The 20,204-nt window shown below is 43.8% G+C and overlaps 2 protein-coding genes across 6 annotated transcripts in view; one reads left to right on the top strand and one right to left on the bottom strand.

Moving 5' to 3' along the window:
• Positions 1 to 1,130: 1,130 nt before the first annotated feature.
• On the bottom strand, positions 1,131 to 8,788 carry APEX2 (apurinic/apyrimidinic endodeoxyribonuclease 2). Of its 2 annotated transcripts, none has more exons than XM_006048195.3 (6): positions 8,496 to 8,788; positions 7,308 to 7,391; positions 6,512 to 6,692; positions 5,818 to 5,964; positions 4,843 to 4,912; positions 1,131 to 2,428 (listed from the first exon to the last, which is right to left on the bottom strand). In XM_006048195.3, exons 1-6 carry the CDS (start codon positions 8,650 to 8,652, stop codon positions 1,523 to 1,525), a joined length of 1,545 nt encoding a protein of 514 aa, XP_006048257.1. In that variant the 5' UTR covers positions 8,653 to 8,788; the 3' UTR covers positions 1,131 to 1,522. The 2 variants fall into 2 exon arrangements, with proteins under 2 accessions (XP_006048257.1, XP_006048258.1); XM_006048196.3 differs by having other exon boundaries at positions 8,503 to 8,634.
• A 4,168-nt stretch (positions 8,789 to 12,956) lies between these two features.
• Positions 12,957 to 20,204, top strand: part of PFKFB1 (6-phosphofructo-2-kinase/fructose-2,6-biphosphatase 1) — a 107,682-nt gene continuing 100,434 nt past the window's right edge. The window contains exon 1 of one of the 4 annotated variants that reach the window (XM_025277123.2): positions 12,957 to 13,246. In XM_025277123.2, coding sequence (XP_025132908.1) covers positions 13,219 to 13,246 — 28 coding nt within the window. In that variant the 5' untranslated portion in view covers positions 12,957 to 13,218. Of the gene's footprint in view, positions 13,247 to 19,023; positions 19,520 to 20,204 lie in introns of those variants that run through there. The other 3 variants (XM_025277124.2, XM_044937461.1, XM_025277121.2) reach the window with 3 other exon arrangements.

Below are 20,204 nucleotides of genomic sequence, written 5' to 3' on the forward strand. Positions count from 1 at the left end.
GATAACTGCATTATACCTGTCTCCCTCAGACAAGTGGCAGAGCCATGAGGAAACCACCGATCACCTGTTGATCTGACCATCCCATTTTACTGAGAGGGAAACTAAGATTCAGAGAGGGAGAGGCCAAAATCTACACAGTGAGTTGCACAAAGAGCCAGGACACTTGGAAGATTTATATTAAATGGCTCTTTCCCCATGGTTTCACCAAAAATCCAGGGATTGACTCTTCATTCTTAGACGTGAAAACTTTGGCCCCAGGTAGCCCCTGAAGCAAGGAGATGGAATCAGCCCAAATCAATCTGCCTGGAGGAAAGGAGTGGTTCCCCAAAAGCTTGAAGGTATTTTCCAACAAAGAGAATGGATATTCTCCTCAATCCATTATCCTCTTTCCTTTCCACAGTACCTTATAGAACAGTACTTATCAGTTCTATTTCCCAAGGTGGGAAAGAGGCTTGGCTATAGCAAGCAACTTGTTCAAGGCAAGGCTCCCAACCTCTCTAGGTCATAACACACTGAAAACACATGCATGGCACACTTGGGTGCATTAATATTTCCTGCTTAGGAGGCAATCTTTCCTAATACTTGTGCAATTAATTCCTGGTCCTGTCTGGCAACTCTAGGTTTGAGGGATCCATTTCTTTCCACCCTTTAACACATTTGTGGCAGCTGTGAGACATATCAGTTGGGAAACATTGGTTTAAAGCTACACAGCCCAGGGCTTCCCTGATGACTCATGACTGTAAAGAATCCACCTGCCAATGCAAGAGACCCAAGTTCAATCATTGGGTCAGGAAGATCCCCTGGAGAAGACAACAGTAACCCACTACAGTATTCTGCTTGGAGAATCCCAAGAAGAGCCTGGCAGGCTACAGTCCATGGGGTCACAAAGAGTCAGACATGACTGAGTGATTAACACTTTCACACAGCCCACCTGAGCTTTCTGTCCCACCATACCCATCTCCCTTGATGACCCAACCTCAGCAGTACAGGAAACCTCAACTAAACAGAGCACCTTTATGGTGAGCACCACTCCTCCTTCAACCCTTCTCCTTAGGAGTTCAAACCCGGGACTAAGATAACATCTCTAACTCAACTTTATGAGGCACATCCAAAATGTCCATATGACATGGTGCACTACAACAAAGACATGGACTTTATTTGGGCACAGATACATTTTCCAGCAAGGTAGGAAGGGGTTTAAAATTACAACTTCCTGGGGCAACTGCTTCCGGTGTACTTCTGAGAGGAAGGTGGGAAGTGGGGTAGGGGACTGGGTCACAAGCATTAAGGCACAAGAAGCTCACCAATAAGGAGGAACAAAGCAGGAAGAAAAGAGAAAAAAGGAGGCTTTGGAGGAAGAAAAAAAGAGAAAAGGGGAAGGGTCCTTGAGGAAGGTGGAAGAGGAAGAGGAGAAAGAGGAGGAAGAAAGGAGGTCTTGAGGAAGGAGGAGGCAGCTTAGGAGGAAGTTGGCCTCAGACCATACAAGGTTGACTATGTCAGACATCTTTAGGCCTGGGGTGATTCAGCTGGGCCTGCTCCAGAGGAAGAAATTGCAGCGGGAAGAGGGGTCAGTGGGAGGACCCTGGGGCCTGGCACACATGTAGAAGTGGCGGCCCAGGTTGGGTCCTGGCTTCTTTACAGTTCGCATTACACATGGCTCCCTGTGTCCCCCACAGAGGGGCATGGGCGAGGGTCCCCCCAGCAGAGACTTCCAGAATGAGGTCCGTATCTCCTTTTCATCCTTGGCCTCTGAAGCCTTGGCCTGCCCCTCCACCACATTGGCCATCACGTCCTCTTCTGAGGTCTTTGGGGTTATAAGGGTGCCCAGGCTAGGAAGATCCAAGTTAGAAGTTTGGGGGCCACTGGAGGATGGCTGGAAGTAGCTCATCAGGTTTTTTTGGCCTCTACTGGAGCCAGTTTTACTTGGCCGGGACCTAGTTGAGCGCACACGGGCTTTGTTTTGGCGCATGTGTACCTGTGTTTGATTGCTGGGCTGTAGTGCTGACTGCTTGAACACAGGATCTTGTTTGAAGTGAACCAGGAATCGTAGGATCTTGAGTTGGGTACCTGCAAACTCGGGGAGGAAGCAGGTGCACAGAGGTGGGCACTGTTTTGCTGGCACAGAGGACACGCTTAAGACTGCACCCACAGGGCAGTGATCAGAGCCCATCACCTCAGGCAGCAAGAAGGAGGCCTGAAAGGTGTCTATGACCAGGGTCCTATCCCCCAACACGTAGTCAAGCCGGGAGCCATAGTTCAAATGGCGGGCACCACTGACTGTTGACCAACAGGTGAAGGCCCCCTTCTGCTTTGGCTGGAAGCAGCGGTAGCTATCGATGAAGGGTCCCACGTGGGAGCCACTCTCGCACCCCAGGTTACTGAGCAAACCATCCATCCACTTGCGCCCTGGGTCCTCTTCAAAGCATTCCTGGGGAAAAGGGAAGAGGACAAAGAAATATGCAGAACTAGATGCCTAGAACTGTAAGGAACTAACTGCTCCATTTTACAGACAAGAAAATGTGGCTGTTCCAAAGAAGAATGCTCAAGGTCATACAGTCTGGAACTGGCAGAGCTGTTCTGGACTTTGCACTTTGCATCCTTACTGATTTAAAAGCTCATGCTTCTTTTTACTTCTGCATCAAGCTACATCTACCTTGCACTGGGCCATAAATCCCGGGCCTGAAAGCTTCCTGTTGGTTAATCAAAGCAATTCCCAGAATTGCTCACCAAGAGAATGGAAAATAAGATGTGTAGAATGGTTACCTCCAGGAAGTTGGGCTACAGTTAGAAGTTAAGACTGTTGCCTTTTCATGTAAATCCTTTAGTACTATTTTGGTATTTGAGGGGCTCAAGGGATTCACGTCTGAATACTTCCTTTGGCTCTGATTCCTAATTCATCATCTACCCAATCCATTTACTCATCCATTCAATGCAACAAATGTTCAAAGAACACTGATTATGTGCCAGGTGTGATATGAGTGACAAAGTGGGACCTTGATCTAGTCTTGGGGACCAACAAGGCTTTCTTTTAGCAAGTGATCTGGCACTGAGAAGTGAAGATTGAGCAAGAATAACCCAGGCAGAAGGTGTTACAAATTGAGAGAACAACTTATGCAATGGGCCTGTAGAGGGAGGGAACAGTGTACCCAGAAGACTGGAGGGGCAATGAGACTGTGGGCCAGAGTACCAACAGGAGATGACAATCATAGTCCACATAAGCAAGATATGATTGTTACTTAGACTAGGGTGGTGCCAGAGGAGACAAAATGAAATTAAGAGATGATTTGGAGCTAGAATCAACAGTACTCACTGGCCAACTGAATGGGAAAAGGGAGGGTAGAGAAGGACAATACTAACATGATTCCCTGGCTTCTGGTTGGAGCAACCAAGAGGATGGACGGTACCATTTAGGGAGGATAAGACTAGAATAGCTGGTCTTGTGGGAAGTGGACATATTCTGCTATTTTGGAAAGATTGTGTTTGTCATGTCATCTGGTATTATTCTTTTTTGTTGGGAAAAAAAAAAGAACACATGAAGTGCACTCAAGAGATCTAGGATATTTCTGAACTAAGAAGAGAACACATAAAGGTGTATGACACTATCACAGGAAGTAGGAAGAACAGATTAAGTAAATACCTGATGAGGAATAAGGTAGGGAGGACTGACGGCTTTCAGTTTGTAGTGTACACTTCCTTCCCCACCATGACCATCACCAGTCTCTAATCATCTCATTTCTGCTCATTTTCCCCATTGGGAGACACATCTATGTCCTGTGGCTCTTCTGCAAACTAATCAAGGAATCTTCCTACGGCCTCTTCTTTGAGGCAAGCTATGATGAGAACTGACTTGAAGATTCTAGCACAGTGGTTCTCAAGACTGAATATACAATAAAATCAGCCTGGGAGTTTTTAAAACATACTGCTACCCTGGCCTCACACCCAATAGATTCTGACTTAATTGGTCTAGGGTTACATCAGGTTATTGATATTTTTGTAAAGCTACTTATTCTAATGTGCTTTCAGAGGTTGAGAATCATTGGCCTAGAGGGACTCAGAGATGAAGGGTTCATATAAGAAAAGTCAGAAGGGAGGGGATGCCCACGAATTCAGAGAACAGTGAGAAAAGCCAAAATGAGAACAACTTTTGCAATGGGCAGAGAGGAGAAAACCTAGGTGGAGTGGATGGATTGTGAAGGGGAGCTGAGGATGGGAATAAAAGACTGAGCACAGACAAGGAAGAGCCTTGAATGCCAGACCTGGGTATTTTCTCTGCATGTCTGCAAGGTAACTGGGAGGTATTAAAGATTCGTGAGCAGGAAACATACTCTATTAGGGAAATGATCCAGATAATGTGGAGTTCAAGGCCCTCAAAATCTGACTGGAACTCTCTAGCCCTGTCCTCTGCTACTCACCTTCCTTCCCTGTCATCCCCTAATAAGAAGGGAACTTGTAGTTCCTAATGCACACCAGCCAAATTCTCACCTTGCAGCCTTTGCTCATCATGCCAGAATGGTGTGCTCTCCACTCCACCCCCAAGTTCTTTTCTACTCATCTTTTAAGACTCAGCCATTTTAAGATATCTCCCCTGAAGTCCAGACACCATTCTATAATTGACATGTCATGTGTCCATAGCCAACCACCATGCTGAGAGATCTGGGGGGCCAATAGTCAGAACTGACTGATAAATGAGTCCACAGCATAATCCTCAGTGCTTTGAGAACAGAATTTCAAACTAAGCTCTGCTTTTCCATGAAGGACGCTTGCCACTGAGCCAAAAAACAGCACTGATTGGCTGAACAGAATCAGTCAAGAGTGAGATCAAAGGCCTAACGGGAACCTTACCATGTTGACTGCATCCCAGTGATCAATGGGGCGGTGGGCTGTATTCAGATCACCCAGAATGATAACATGGCTGAAAAACATAAAATGAATGTCAAGAAAGGGAAGCAGCAGTCCTGGCCCATCTACTGTCTCCTGGGCCCAAGATCTGCCACCTGCCACATAGACGTGAAGATGGGATCCAACAGCAACTCATAGTAGTCCACCTCTCCAATTTCACTATAACCTTGATGCCTTTTACAAATGACCAATCCAATTCAGATCTCCAAAGGTAAAACTGTTTCTTGTTTGACATGATTCTCTCACTGATCTCTACCAAATGGCATCTTTCTGATCCTTCAAAGATGAGCTCAGGTACCATTCCCTCTAGGAAGCATCTCTTGATTATTCCAACCCAACCTCACTTTTCTGTCCTTCTCTGGGACAAGACTTTTCATTTGTTCTAAGTATGTTGCCTTCCTCTTATTTCACCCTTAAAACTTTTCTGAGGTAGGGGTTCATATAGGGCTTCTCTGGTAGCTCAGCTGGTAAATAATCCACCTGCAATGCAGGAGACCCCGGTTCGATTCCTGGGTCAAGAAGATTCACTGGAGAAGGGATAGGGTACCCACTCCAGTATTCTTGGGCTTCCCTGGTGGCTCAGGTGGTAAAGAATCTGCCTTTCAGGGTTTTATATACTTATTTTACAAAAGAGAAAACAGAGGCAGGACTAGCTTTTGGGCTCATAGTGAGTAAAAGGAGAAGCCCGGATATGTGACCAGAGGTATTTGAGTACAAAACTCGTATCTGTATCACTTTATTTGGTCCTCACAAGCTCTTAAACAGCACAGCCTATTCCCTTGGGCATGCTGATGTCTACAAATAGGCTGTGAATGAATTCAAAATACAAAGATCCCACATCCCTCCCAATGGGTCCTGACACAGGACTGGGCACCCAGGACAAGCTCAAGGAAGCCTTGCTGCACAGGCTTGCAGTACCTGCCAGCTGCCAGGAGAGCTTCTGCTCGGATCTGCAGCAAGCGATAGAAGCGCATCTTAAAGGTGAGTCGCTCAGGCTTCCCAGGGTCCGCATGGGGGCAGTACACGTTGATTAGGGTCAAGGTCTTCTCCTTCCCTTCCCATGTGCTGGGAAGAAGAGAAACAGCCCATCAAAAAGGGATCACTTGTAAGCCACCCTTCCCCTTCTCACACCATGTGACTTCCACTCAAGGTTGTCTATGGGATGAAAGTAAAGGAAAGGGATAGAGAAACATGAATGAGCTGGCATACACAGGACTTGAGGATTGACTATACTATGATGACACACAGGTAAACCAAGTAACGGTGCTGCCATTCACAAAGATAGGACACAGAAGGAGAGCAATCTGGGGCAGTAAGTTCAAGGTTGGCTAACTTGTTTTTGAGGCACCTGTGTTAATAAAAGAGTTAGGCCTCCCAACCAGGCTCCCTCCCACCTCAGCCCCAAGCAGAGATAGAGAACTCAAAACTCAGAGAAGAATACAATTTGTTCAGGGTCACAAACTAGGTAGCTAAGCCAGGACTAAAGTCCAGGAATGGCAAGTTTAGGAAGTTTTCCAATGGTGAATGTATGTTTATAAGGCAAGCCTTAGAACTACCACATTCACAGAGTTGAACTAGCAATGATGGGTGACAGGGGGATGTGGACTATTACCAGATTTTGTGTTGTGTGAGGAGGGCCCGGCCCTCACTATCCAGAGCTCGAAGTTCCTCTTGGGTGAAGTCATCCATGTTTCCATAGCAACCCACATCCCCATTCTGAGTGGAAAGCAGGCCACTCAGGCCTTCTTCAGCAGCCACGGGGGTAGCACTGTCCTTACAGAAAGTGGCTACACCTGGAGACAGAGAGGGTACTGGAGACTGAGCAGGCCTGGCAGTCAACACCCTGTTGCACAGCCTATTGCCCCTGCACAGGTCACATGCTAATCTTCATTTTGATAACTCTCCCAATTCAAGGTCCAGGTATACCTGGGGCAAGTCTACTCAAACCCTGGGTCTCAGTTCCTTCATCTTGAAAAGATACAGATTAATAACAGCTAATATTCTAAGTGCTTTGCATGGCAGCTGCTCAGAAGATGCTAGCTCTTACTATTATCATATGAACTAATAATAAGTTCAGTTCTTGCAACAGCCCTAAGAAGTACACATTATCCCCCTTTTCCAAGTGAGGAACTTTAAGTATAAAAAAGTTAAATAGCTAGCCAGAGGGTACACAGCTAGAAGTGAGCTAGGATTCAACTTAGGCAGTCAGGCTCCAGAGCTCATGTAACTAACCACCACTATTGTGCTTTTGCAATCCAATATTATACAAAAAAATATCCTTCATATAATCTGATGTGGCTTTATCTCTGTAGATAAAAGGCTACATTTCTTACTGCCTTCTCATTAAATATTGAAAACCCTTTTCCACCTGCCCTCATCACTTAAAGTCCCCAGAAAGACCCATTTACCAGAATAGCCACTGCGGTTACGGCTGAAGCTGAAATAGGAGTTGTAGCCCTCAATGATAGCCAGGGGCTCTGTCAGCACATCCCCTGGGGGAAAAAAAGATGTAAGATTACATCAGAGATAAAACTAGAAAGGCCTGGAATTATAGCTGTAGGCTAATTCCTTGCACACATCAGAGCCAGGGTGGGAAGGGAAAATTAAATATCTATGATTAGAGAAGTTAGAAAGGTGGTGACGATAGAGGAAACTGATACCAGAATTACAAGAAAGGGGAAGACTACCTAATGGGAGGTGAAGAATTAGGTGGTAAAAGGCTAGGTGACTGGAGGAAGTTGGGGTGAGAAATGGTTATATGGGAGAGAAGACTGGCAATCTGAGCAGGAGGTAGGAGAGAGAGGGAATTGGAAGATTTGAACAGAGGATGCAGGGAAAGTAGGTAACTGGTCTTAAAGGTGGGTGGGTGGGAGAGGAAAGGAATCAGGGGATTGAGCTGTGGGGCAGGGGGGTGGAGGCGTTGTGTGTGCAGGGAATTACCAGAGTCTAAGCTTGGGGGTGGACATGAAGTAGGAAGGAGAGGCTCTCTGGAGAAGGAAATGGCAACCCACTCCAGTATTCTTGTCTGGAGAATCCCTTGGACAGAGGAGCCTGGGGCTACAGTCCATGGGGTTGCAGAGAGTCAGACACGACTTAGCAACTGAGCACTCAGCTGGGGAGGAAACAGGGGGTAGAGATAAGGGGATCTGGTGACTTTAGATAGAAGTTTAAAAAGGAGGAAATTAGGGAGTCTAAACTGGGGACAAAGATGGGGTGGGAATTAAAGGATACGGACTGGGGGCTGAAAAGGGAAATTGGGGGAATCTGACTTGGGAGTGTGAGATGGAAAGTGTGTAGGGGAAGCAAATTCGGGGGACTTAGCTGGGGTAGGAGAATGAGTAGGAATCGGGATGTGAAACAAGATAGAAATTGCAAAGGGGAGAGAATTATGATTTCGCTGAGGCCAGGAGATAACGTGGGAATTAGAAGATCTAGCTAGAGCGTGAAACAGAGAGGGGAGAACGGGATTCCAAATTGTCTCTAAAGGGAGGATTCTAAGACTAGAGAAATGGGAAAGTGAAGTATATGGAGCAGGGGGAAAAAGTTAGCAGAAAGGGGAAAGTACGATATGGGGTCCTAAATTCTTGAGCGCTCACTGGTTACTTTGGTCTCCTGAAGACAGACGATGTCTGCATCCAGCTTGTCCAAAATGCGCCCCATGGCCATGGCGCTGCAGCTGCTGGGCTCCTCGTATCTCACCCCTTGCAAGGGGCTCCGGATCCCATTGATGTTCCAGCTCACCAAGCGCAACATGTCGACAACTAATTACAATGTCTTTAAGCCCGCCCCCAACGCAGGCGCTAGGGGAAACACTGGAAACTCCCAAGTCCAGCAGGCCTGGGCCTCCCGCGCGCGCGCGCGCGCATTTGCGCAGGCTTTCTAGTGAGTGCCCTCCTAAACGGTCGGACGTACGTGGGGCGGGACTTCAAGCTCTTCAGTTTTCATTGGTAGGAGAAGCGGAAGCTGATGGGGAAGGTGTGTTCGGTCTCCCCTAGGGGAAATGAATAGTGAGAGAAAGGGCATGGGTTGGGCTTCTCCTACCACCCAACACTAGCTCGCGTGCCTGAGCCTGATTGCGTTTCTACTCTGCTCAAAAGTCCCTTTGGTGCTTTTGATTGCTTACAAATGAGAGTTCGCCACTATTCAAGTGGCAGAGCCTTAAGCGGAACCGCGCAGTAAGCGGAACCACGCAGCGACCGAAACCTCCGCCCCTGGTGTTCAGACCGTACCCAGAAGGCTTTGACGTGGGGAGCTGGGAGTATCTGGTATAACCCAGCGTGTAAACGCGGAAGCCAGACTGAGCAAAGGGAGCTTTGTGGCTGGAGGCCTGAGCAGTAAGAAAGGCTCTAGATTTTGGAAATTTAAGCACTTGTTGGTAATTGTTTGCAATTACTTTCTCCCAGCCTATAGGTTGTCTTTTCCTTTTGGTTTCCTTTGTTGTGCAAAAGCATTTAAGTTGGATTAGATCCCATTTGTTTATTTGCTTTATTTTTTTGCCTTCGAAGACTGATCTAAGAATATATTATCAGGATTTATGTCAGAGAATGTTTTGTCTGTGTTCTTTTCTAGGAGTTTTATTGTGTCATGCCTTATATTTAACTCTGTAAGCCATTTTGAATTTATTTTTGTGTATAGTATAAGGGAGTGTCCTAACTTCATTTATTTACATGAGGTTGTCCAGTTTTCCCAGCACCACTTGCTAAAAAGACTGTCTTTTTTCCACTGTATGGTCTTGCCCCCTTTGTCCAAAAGTAAAAAAAAGAAAGTAAGCATGTTAAGACAGAAATATAGACCAGTGGAGCAAGGTAGAAATCCCAGAGATAAACCCATACACCTATGAGCACCTTATCTTTAACAAAGGAGGCAAGAATACACAATGGAGTAAAGACAGTCTCTTCAATAAGTGGTACTGGGAAAATGGACAGCTAACTGTAAAAAAATGAAATTAGAACACTTCCTGATACCATCACAAAAATAAACTTAAAATGGATTAAAGACTTAATTGTAAGGCCTGAAACTGTAAAACTCTTAAGGAAAACATAGGCAGAACTCTCTTGGACATAAATCACAGCAATATCCTCTATGACTCAGCTCCTAGAGTAATGGAAATAAAAGCAAAAATAAACAAATGGAACCTAATTAAACTTAAAAGCTTTTGCAAAGCAAACCATAAACAAAATGAAAAGACAACCCTCAGAGTGGGAGAAAATAATAGCAAATGAAACAACTGACAAAGGATTAATCTCCAAAATAAGCAAGTGGCTCATGCAGTTCAATATCAGAAAAACTAACAACTCAATCAAAAAATGGGCGGAAAACCTAAACAGTTTTTCAAAGACATATAGATGGCTAATAAACACATGAGAAAATGCTCAACATTTCTTATTATTAGAGAAATGCAAATCGAAACTAGAATGAGGTGTCACCTCATACTGGTCAGAATGGCCATTATAAAAAAAAAAAAAAAAAAAACTCTACAAACAATAAATACTAGAGAAGGTGTGAGAAAGGGGAATCCTCCTGCACTGTTAGTGGGAATGTAAGTTGATACAGCCTCTGTGGAGAACACTGGAGATTTCTTTAAAAACTAGGAATAAAGTTGACCCATAACCATATGACCCATACCATATGACCCAGCAATCCTGGTACAGGGCATATACCCTGAAAAAACCACAATTTTAAAAGACACATGTACCCCAATGTTCATTGCAGCACTATTTACAATAGATAAGACATGGAAGAATGTAGATATCTATCAACAGATAAAGAAATTATGGTACATATGTACAGTGAAATATGTGTGTGTTTGGTAGGGGGTTGGGTGGGTGTGTGAGCACATGCGTGCTCAGTTGTGTCCAACTCTTTGTGACCCCATGGACTGTAGCCCGCCAGGCTCCTCCATCCATGGGATTTTCCAGGCAAGAGTACTGGAGTGGGTTGCTATTTCATTTTCCAGAGGATCTTCCAGACCCAGGGATCTAACCTGGGTCTTCCACATTGTAGGCAGATGCTTTACCATCTGAGCCACCAGGAAAGTCTATGCTATGTATATTTTACCATAATGAAAAATAATAATAAAAGGAATGAGGAACCATCACCTCTTCCTAGTTCCAAAACATCACCTAAAGGGAGACACATACCCATTAAGCAGTTAGTCCCTATGCCCTTCACCACGAGCACCTGGATGCCATCAATTTGCTTTCTGTCCCTCTGTGTTTATCTATTTTTGATTTTTCACATAAATTAAATCATTGCAAACTGTATTAAATCCCACTGAATCGTACACTTTAAAATTGTTAACTTTATGTTGTGCAAATGTTACCTTGGGCTTCCCCAGTGACCCATCGGTAGAGAATTTACCTGCAGTGCAGGAGACATAGGAGACACGCGTTTGATCCCTAGGTTGGGAAGATCTCCTGGAGGAGAGAGTGGCAACCCACTCCAGTATTCTTGCTGGGACAATCCCATGGACAGGGGAGCCTGGCAAGCTACAGGTCAAGGGGTCGCAAAGAGTCACGACTGAGTACTCAAATTTTACCTCAATTTTTAAAAAGCATATGCACACTATAATATATAAAATAGAGAATCAACAAGGACCTACTGTAAAGCACAAAAAAACTCTACTCAATACTCTGTAATAACCTATATGAGAAAACAATCTGAAAAAGAATAGATGTATGTATATGCTGTACTTTGCTATACACCTGAAGCTAAGACAATATTACAAATCAACTATACGCCAATATAAAATAATTTTTTTTAAGAAAAGGAGAGGATAATGAAATGTTCTATGTGCATTTATATGGGAAGATATCAAAATATATTGGGGGCAGGCTGCAAAATAGTATTGAACCTTTTGAATAAACCATGGGGAAAATGAGGAGGAGAAAGCACCCTAATGGAGTAAGACTTAGGAGAGGGCCTCTGGCTTTATTGGGCTGGGAGAGGGAGATGGGGAACTTTTATCCAGCCCACCCTGTAGCCATTATCTTTCTTTGACTTTATAGCATCCCTAGGATGTGACCTGACAAGTACTTTCTCTTCATTTCTCAGATAATTAAAATCAAGACCCAGAGAATTTAAGAGGATTATCCATGTTCCAGAGCAGCACTGTCTCCCAATATAACCCAAGGCTCTTCCATATGCATTTATCTCACTTCCTTGTCAGAGCAACTTTGTAAGAGACATTAAGGCTAAATAAGAGAGGTTCAGTGAATTTGAATTAGTATCACAGAAGTAGTAGAGCCAAGATTCAATCCCTATCTTAATCAGCTCAAGGAATACTTTCCTGAGTAAGTTTTTTTTTTTGTTTTTTTTTTTGTTTTTTTTTAATAATCACCCATGCACTACTTTTTCTCTGGGCCCCCACACCAATCGTCCATTCTGTCACAGCACTTACAATGCACAGCTACCACTGATTTCTATTTCCATCACTAGACTGCCAGCAGCTTGAGAGCAATGACTATGTCTGATTCATCTCATTAGTTCCATCCCCTAATATAGCACACAACACGTGCTAGGAGTTAATAAATGTTTGCTGAATGAATGAACAAGCAAGAGCATCAGCAGGTTAGTGACTTGTTTTCTGAGAACATAAGAATAGAGATAATAGACATGCCCAATATCCAGGGGAAAGTATAACTTTGCATCCTTAGTTTCCTCACCCAGAATTGCAGTATAATTACTTTTCCCCCAGAATTCCAACCATCATTCTCAATGTCTGCAAAAAAGACCTAAAGAGCTGCTTTTCCCCTTGGAGGACTTAAAGGTTACATTCCCTCTGATGGACTTAAAGGTTGTTGCCATCAGAAAATAGTCTTGCAATTAAAATTAAAATGTTGGTGCTTTAAGCTTTTTCATGTTTTGGTGGCTATAAGCTTAGGATTGAGTCCCAAGGGTGGAATAATTAGGACAAAGGAAATGAACATTTGTATTGCTCTTACTTCATATTGCCAAATCACTTTCCAGTAAGGGATCATGTCAATTTGCACTGAAGACCAATATGAAACAGCCCTAAAGAAATCCAGATCTTGCCTCTTTCCATTGCTGGTTTTCATTTCCCCATTCTGCAGTAGCTTGTTAATATTAGTCCTGACCTTCGGGATTGGCCTGAAGAGAAAAGGCTCCGGATGACTCAGGAACTTCTTTGGCAACTACAACAGCTGATATTTCAACAGCGGGTACACTGCCCCTCTTACCAAGGGTACTTCCCAGCCTTCCCAGAGAATCAACAAGCACCTCCAGACTCCCTGTTTGATGCCACCCTCTGGACCTGCTTTGGGGGTCTAAATGCAAGAGTCGTGTGTCGGATAATTAGCGATGGAAGAAAAAGCCTCTAGGAGAACAGGTAAGTGAGACAGAAGAAAAATAGATAAGAGTTAATACAAATATAAATCAATTCTTTAGGTTCTCTGGAAATTTTTCTTAGTGTAGGCAGTCACTTGAACTGCTCACTAAAGTGTATGGGAAGTTTAGGATTAATGTAATTTCTATATCTCATTATCTACCATCCATTCTGACCTGTCTTTGTGGAACACTGGCCCAAAGGGCAGTTCCCTAGCACTTTTAGAAGTCTCTCTAACTTGGTCTACTCCAGTTTAAAAAAAAAAAACTGGATGATAGATATTATATTTCTTAACTGCCAACTGGTGTATAAAGTAGGACTGGTTTGCTGTGGCACTTTGAACAAGCTTTTAGCTTCTTTGGGCTTCAGTAGCCTCCTCACTAAAATAAAATTAAAGTCCCTATCCTATTTCCCTCAGAGGGCTGTAACAAGGTGAAGAAGAGTAGGATGAGAGGAACCAAAGCTCTTTGGAAATATTTCAGAATTTCCATGCTCTGTGTTAGTGATCTTACCTTTTCTGTAGCCTCCACAGGCAATACCACCCACAACTCTCTTCTCCCTGAGTGACTGTGGTCTGTGGAGTGCAAACCTTGGGCTCCAGGCATGGCACTGAAAGTAGTGAGAGGATAGTAGGTAAGGGAAGTGGCTAAGAAAGAAATGGCTCCTAGGCTGCTGCCACAAAAGGCCTAATATACACATATAGACACCTGACCTATAAGCATACAATTTCCGTCCTCACTCTAACACGAATGCATTCACATCCATACACTCCAAGAATTACGAATAAGGAGACTCCATTTGTGATTTTGATACCCATCAGTACTGTCTTGATATTGCTTTTAATGAAATTCTTCCATAAATTCCATACTTTGGGAAGATGATCAGAATCTGCATGCCTCAGAAAGTCACACTTCATTCTTTCGTCTATACAGTTAATCCCAAATTAGAATTTGTGGTTCAACTCTTAGTCTTGAGTTAGGGTAAGTGGGTTTCTGATACTGAGTGAAACTTTCTTTTTCTGTAACCAGTTATTTGGATCATTTTGGGGAGTGAGGGGGCTTCATTCTTTAGTTCTTTTTGTTTTCCCCCATTCAGAGTTGAGAAAGTCTCTAGATTCTCCTACCACCTTCTACCTTCAGTTCAGTTCAGACGCTCAATCATGTCCGACTCTTTGTGACCCCAGGAACTGCAGCACACCAGGCCTCCCTGTCCATCACCAACTCCCAGAGTCCACCCAAACCCGTGTCCAATGAGTCGGTGATGCCATCCAACCATCTCATCCTCTGTCATCCCCTTCTCCTCCTGCCCCCAATCCCTCCCAGCATCAGGGTCTTTTCAAATGAGTCAGCTCTTTGCATGAGGTGACCAAAGTACTGGAGTTTCAGCTTCAGCATCAGTCCTTCCAATGAACACCCAGGACTTATCTCCTTTAGGATGGACTGGTTGGATCTCCTTGAAGTCCAAGGGACTCTCAAGAGTCTTCTCCAACACCACAGTTCAAAAGCATCAATTCTTCAGCACTCAGCTTTCTTTATAGTCCAACCCTCACATCCATACATGACCACTGGAAAAACCATAGCCTTGACTAGATGGACCTTTGTTGGCAAAGTAATGTCTCTGCTTTTCAATATGCTGTCTAGGTTGGTCATAACTTTCCTTCCAAGAGGCAAGCGCCTTTTAATTTCATGGCTGCAATCACCATATGCAGTGATTTTGGAGCCCAGAAAAATAAAGCCAGTCACTGTTTCCACTGTTTCCCCATCTATTTGCCATGAAGTGATGGGACTGAATGCCATGATCTTAGTTTTCTGAATGTTGAGCTTTAAGCCAACTTTTTCACTCTCCTCTTTCACCTTCATCAAGAGGCTTTTTAGTTCTTCTTCACTTTCTGCTATAAGGGTGGTGTCATCTGCATATCTGAGGTTATTGATATTTCTCCCGGCAATCTTGATTCCAGCTTGTGCTTCTTCCAGCCCAGCATTTCTCATGATGTATTCTGCATACAAGTTAAATAAGCAGGGTGACAATGTACAGCCTTGACGTACTCCTTTTCCTATTTGGAACCAGTCTGTTGTTCCATATCCAGTTCTAACTGTTGCTTCCTGACCTGCATACAGGTTTCTCAAGAGGCAGGTCAGGTGGTCTGGTATGCCCATCTCTTTCAGAATTTTCCACAGTTTATTGTGATCCACACAGTCAAAGGCTTTGGCATAGTCAATAAAGGAGAAATAGATGTTTTTCTGGAACTCTCTTGCTTTTAAGATGATACAGCAGATGTTGGGAAATTGATTTATGGTTCCTCTGCCTTCTCTAAAACCAGCTTGAACATCTGGAAGTTCACGGTTCACGTATTGCTGAAGCCTGGCTTGGAGAATTTTGAGCATTAATTTACTAGTGTGTGAGATGAGTGCAATTGTGTGGTAGTTTGAGCATTCTTTGTCATTGCCTTTCCTTGGAATTGGAATGAAAACTGCCCTTTTCCAGTCCTGTGGCCACTGCTGAGTTTTCCAAATTTGCTGGCATATAGAGTGCAGCACTTTCACAGCATCATCTTTCAGGATTTGAAATAGCTCTACTGGAATTCCATCACCTCCACTAGTTTTGTTTATAGTGATGCTTTCTAAGGCCCACTTGACTTCACATACCACAATGTCTGGCTCTAGGTGAGTGATCACACCATGGTGGTTATCTGGGCCATGAATATCTTTTTTGTATAGTTCTTCTGTGTGTTCTTGCCACCTCTTCTTAATATCTTCTGTTAGGTCCATACCATTTCCATCTTTGCATGAAATGTTCCCTTGGTATGTCTAATTTCCTTGAAGAGATCTCTAGTCTTTCCCATTCTATTGTTTTCCTCTATTTCTTTGCATTGATCGCTGAGGAAGGCTTTCTCATCTCTCCTTGCTATTCTTTGGCACTCTGCATTCAAAGGGTATATCTTTCCTTTTCTTTTTGCTTCCCTTCTTTTCACAGCTATTTGTAAGGCCTCCACTGACAGCCATTTTGCTTCTACCTTCAGACCAAGTTATTTCCCCGACTCCCAGTTCCCTGAATAGCTCCCTTTTAATAAAACTTATCTTGTTGAATGGGGATTATTTGTACACATGTTCATCTCATCCAGGCAGAGAGATATAGATTAAGCAAGTATCCTCTGTTCCAAGGCCTGAGCTGGACATCTGGAAACAGATCACAGATAACTGAGATCCAGTATCTATCCTTAAGGAGATCAGAATCTAGTAGGAAAGTAGACTGGCAAAACACAGGTTGATACTTGCTCACATAAACAGAAGCATATAAGCAATGTGGGGACCAAAGCCAACGCTTCTCAGAGGAGGTGAGAATTGAGCCCAGCCTAGAAAATTGAGTCATATTTCATTGAGAATGGAAAGGAAGAGAAGGCATTCCAGGCTGAGCAAATACCCAGAGGCAAAAAAAGTACACAGTAAGTTTGGGGGCCCAGTGAGTCAGCTGGTACAATTTAGCCATGGGAGTCTAAAGAGATAAATGACTGGAAAAGTAGGTTTGATTGAGAAGAACCAGGGCTGAGGCCCTTCCATAAAGCTTGTTGAGTTTTCCTACTTCTGGGGATCACAATGGATAACAGTGGTTAAACACACAGACACACAGACACATACACATGCACACACAAACACACATACAGAGCTAGTTCCAGGCAATTATAATTTGGGTTTTCAAGCCTGGACCCCAAGTTTGCCTTTCAGACCTTGTCAAAAGTCGGCTAAGCTCCTATCTCAGATTTCCTGCTGCTAAAATTATCTTTCATGCAGGGTCATGAGGACAAAATTGTAAACATAGTAAAGGGGTTCATATGACTAGATTGATTACATCAGACAAGCCACTTCCCCTCCTGAGACCTCAGTTTCCCTGTGAGGCTAGTGAGAATGTTTGGAAGGAGCAACTATGAAAAATAATATGTTTCTTTGTAGGCCTTGGAAAACATACTTGTAAAGCACTATTATTATGATTATTAGCATTAGCAGAGTGATACAGTTAGGAGACTTATTAGAATTAAGAGAATTGTGTCTCTTCCCAAAATCTAGTTCTAGGACTCTAAATGTTATGAGCTAATCTGGAGGACCACATTCTTAAATCAAGTTATTTTTACCAGTTAAACCAAAGAAAAACCCTGGACTGGAGAAATTAGATCCCCAGTGTTTTATTCTTGACTTGGAGATTTAATTTGCTATAGGACCTTAAGAAAATACTTCCCCTCTCAGGCCTCTATTTTCTTACCTGAGAGAGTTGAATGAAATAATTTCTAGGGGTCTTCTGTATCATAAAACCAAAAAATAAAAATGAATTCATCTTTCTAATTGATTGGCATGAGTTCTTTATTATAAATGTTAATGCTTTGTCATAATTTTGTAAGTTTCTTTGCTGTTTCCTGAATTCTCACCATCACATTAGAAATTGTAGATTAGCCCAAGAGGTGATTGATCTTTTACTTCACAGAGGGAATCACAGTGTTACATAATATATATTGAACATTTCACAGATTACTTTATATGTGTTAACACACCGAATCTTCAACTACCTTAAGATACTCTTATGAGATGAAAACACAAAGTGTTTCACCGGGGCACTGAAAAGTTGTGTTCTGCTCAGGGTCTCCTAAGCAAGGAGGAAGAGGTGGAATTCCACTCAGGTAGCATGGCTCCAGAGCCCAATGCTTTTAACCACTGTGATCCACTGCCTCAAGAGATTCATTTAGAAGGGAAGGCTCTGAAATGTATTGAAAGTTTGGTATGATCTATACACAGAAACTGGAGGGAATCTAACCCTTAGGTAGACTGGGATTATGAGAATGTATTTTAGGGAACTTCTTAAAAGGCAAAGTGGAGCTGAGAGCACTGGAGGTCAGGAATTGGAGATTTATATCCCCAAGAGACCGGCCCAAAGTTGCCCAGCTCAGAGGAAGAAACTGAGCTTCCATGTAGCCAATCACTGGAGGTCTATCAAGGGGTGGGAAGGTTGCAAAAGAATGAAGTAAGAGCACACTTGAACATCTTCCAGGTAAGCTATGCTGTTAGATGAGTTTTACACATAAAAGTTTCAAAACAGTCGGGGGGAGGGTAAAGGAGAGAATTCTGAGTAGGATGGCTCTGGCCTATGGACTTGTCCTACTTTGAGGCCATTGCTCCCTATTCCCCACAGTGTGCTTGCTGCAGCCTCCCCCCAGGCCTCCATCCCCATGGCTTGGCATGAAGAACTTTAGTCAGGTTCTGGGTCAGATCCCAATTCCTTTCTCCCTAGAGGACCTGATGACAGTTGGCAATCATACTGTGACTCTCCCTAGCAATGGCTTCATGAACGTATCTTCCCAAGGTGTCAGGTTTACTCTGATTTATTTAGCCTTGGCTGGAGAGAGCATAAAGATGATCAAATATTGCCCATCTCTCTGAGAGTGTCCCAGGCAGCACACTTTCACATTTTAGGAAAGCAGGACCCTCAATAGGAAAGTAGCTGCATTCAGGGGAAGAAAAGGTTTGTAGTGCCTTTGGGAAGGCATTGAGGCGGTAAATCTTCCACTTCCAGTTCGGGACGATGACTGCTAGCTCAAAACATTTTTTCAGTAGGGATATTGTGTTTGTGTGCTTGTATTTGGGAATCTTGCATTTCTGATGTGGATCTCTGTTTCTGGTCTGGAGCTTGACATTCTGCTTGGGCCTGTTTTTTTATTGCAAAGCTATGAAAGCTGCTGAGATCTGACTCCATCACCTTTGCCTCCCCACCTCACACAGGACATAAGCACATGATCTTCAGTCTTTTATTTGCATACTCTACTAGTCCTGTCTTCATTGGAGGGAAGTGATTGGCCAGATCTGGGCTGTCTTGCTGGCTGCCTTCCTTGCTGGGCTCCAACTTATCTCCTATGTACACAGCCCTTGGAGTTCAGAGGCCTCTGCTGACCTCTGCCCAACCTCTCCTCTGCACCCAAGCCCTCAATGGTACATACAAGAGCAGAGGAAGGCAAGAACTAGGAGACAAGAGAGAGGCTGGAAACAGGCTACAAAAGGGCTCAGAACCCCAGCACACCTCACTGTCCCAACTCTGTCCACCACCTGCTGTGGCCACAGCAAAAGAAGAGAGAGCTAATAAGACAGAAAGTAAGGCCGGGTACCTTGTGGACAGTAGTGTCATTAGCTGTGACGCCCAAGATGTCTCAAGAGATGGGAGAGCTCACCCAAACCAGATTGCAGAAGATCTGGATTCCACACAACAACGGCAACAGCAGGCTTCAACAGAGGAGGGGCTGTAAGTGGGGTTTGCTTCTGTGGGCTTCAAGGTGGTGGTGGTAGAATGGGTGTAGAAGATCAAAGGACATGGCCCCCTGTCCATCCCCACCCCAACCTGAAAGTTGGAATAGATAAGCAGCTGGATGAAATAGCTGTGGGGTAACAAGATGCTAATGTCAAAAACAGAGAAAGAAGGAGAGAAAGAAAAACAGAAAGAGAGAGGTGAATACAGAGAAAGAATGATGGTTACATAAAGACCATCTTAATCAGAGGAATTTTTGACTAGGAAGTTTTTCTTTTATCCAGAGCTTATTTGGAATACTTCTTGTTTGAAATCTGACTATTCTAGATCAGTGCTAGCCTAAATGTTTTATTTTGGTGACCTCAGTTAAATGTCTGGAAATCTGTACTGTCTGATAGCACTTGGGTGAAATAAAGTTCTTGGCATTGTTTCTTAGAGGACAGGTGCTGGGTACACAACAGTTCCATATCATTGGTTAGCTTTGCTCCTCCCTTTTCTCAAGCCTCCTTGAGAAACTGGGTTTAACTGGGTTGGAAAAAGCTGGGTGTCCTGCCTAACTGGGTTGGTAAAGACTGGTGCCCTGTCTCCTGCATTGCCTTCATGGCACATATGGACACATTTGCTGCTCTAGAAATTTGAGGGATAAGACATCCAGGGATAGACTACTGGTGTAATGTCCACT

Source organism: Bubalus bubalis, chromosome X, assembly GCF_019923935.1.
Source record: "Bubalus bubalis isolate 160015118507 breed Murrah chromosome X, NDDB_SH_1, whole genome shotgun sequence".
In the NCBI taxonomy this organism is placed as follows: domain Eukaryota; kingdom Metazoa; phylum Chordata; class Mammalia; order Artiodactyla; family Bovidae; genus Bubalus; species Bubalus bubalis.

What these genes read in the sequence shown, in the direction of transcription:
- APEX2 (XM_006048195.3), bottom strand. Translation starts at nt 8,652, where the DNA reads ATGTTGCGCTTGGTGAGCTGGAACATCAATGGGATCCGGAGCCCCTTG. An exon ending in GCTCTCCTGGCAGCTGGCAG is followed by an intron (nt 4,913 to 5,817) that starts GTACTGCAAGCC and finishes TATGTTTTTCAG; the next exon opens with CCATGTTATCATTCTGGGTG. An exon ending in ACTGGGATGCAGTCAACATG is followed by an intron (nt 2,429 to 4,842) that starts GTAAGGTTCCCG and finishes CCTTTTCCCCAG; the next exon opens with GAATGCTTTGAAGAGGACCC.